At 46.9% G+C, this 885-nt stretch overlaps 1 protein-coding gene across 1 annotated transcript; it reads left to right on the top strand.

The window, feature by feature from the left end:
• The first annotated feature begins 203 nt into the window (after positions 1-203).
• LOC142839470 (large ribosomal subunit protein uL23-like) lies at positions 204-677 on the top strand. The gene has a single exon (XM_075955606.1). The coding sequence runs from the start codon at positions 204-206 to the stop codon at positions 663-665; it is 462 nt and encodes a 153-aa protein (XP_075811721.1). The 3' UTR covers positions 666-677.
• Positions 678-885: the final 208 nt, after the last annotated feature.

The raw sequence follows: 885 nt of genomic DNA, 5'->3' as shown, positions 1-885 counted from the left end.
ATTTGTAACCATGTGTTCCAGTCTCAAACAAGACACCTTTTCAAAACAGGGACATAAAAATACTACGTACGCCTTGGGGGTCCTAATTTTTTGTCATTGTTGTTTTTCAAGATGGAGTTTCTCTGTGTAACCTTGGCTGCCCTGGAGCTCGCTCTGTAGACGAGGCTGGCCTTGAACTTCAAGAGATCTGACTGCCAGTCAGGATGGCACCAAAAGCAAAGAAGGAAGCTCCTGCCCCTCCCAAAGCTAAAGCAAAGGCCTTGAAAGCCAAGAAGGCAGTACTGAAAGGCATCCACAGCCACAAAAATAAGAAGATCCGTACATCGCCCACCTTTCACCAGCCCAAGACCCTGCGGCTACAAAGGCAGCCTAAATACCCCCGGAAGAGCGCGCCCAGGAGGAACGAGCTTGACCACTATGCCATCATCAAATTCCCCCCAACCACCGAGTCAGCCATGAAGAAGACAGACGACAACACACTTGTGTTCATTGTGGACGTCAAGGCCAACAAGCACCAGATCAAACAGGCTGTGAAGAAACTCTATGACATCGACGTGGCCAAAGTCAACACCCTCATAAGGCCCGACGGAGAGAAGAAGGCGTATGTTCGGTTGGCTCCTGATTATGATGCTCTGGATGTTGCCAACAAAATTGGAATCATCTAAACTGAGCCCAGCCAGCTAATTCTAAATATTCACTTTTCACCATAAAGAGAGAGAGAGAGAGAGAGAGAGAGAGAGAGAGAGAGATCTGACTGCCTCTGTCTCCCTAGTGCTAAAATTAAAGGGTTGAGCCACCACTGTCTAGCTGGGGCCCTAATTTTTTTCATCTCAAAGTAAGGTTTATGATAATTCTGTGGTAAAAATTACTTCATGAATAGGAGAC

This window comes from Microtus pennsylvanicus, chromosome 21 (genome assembly GCF_037038515.1).
Source record: "Microtus pennsylvanicus isolate mMicPen1 chromosome 21, mMicPen1.hap1, whole genome shotgun sequence".
Taxonomy (NCBI): domain Eukaryota; kingdom Metazoa; phylum Chordata; class Mammalia; order Rodentia; family Cricetidae; genus Microtus; species Microtus pennsylvanicus.
This window is presented reverse-complemented; position numbering and strand designations above follow the sequence as displayed.

Excerpts from the sequence above, each read along its gene's own strand:
- LOC142839470 (XM_075955606.1), top strand. The coding sequence starts at position 204 with ATGGCACCAAAAGCAAAGAAGGAAGCTCCTGCCCCTCCCAAAGCTAAA.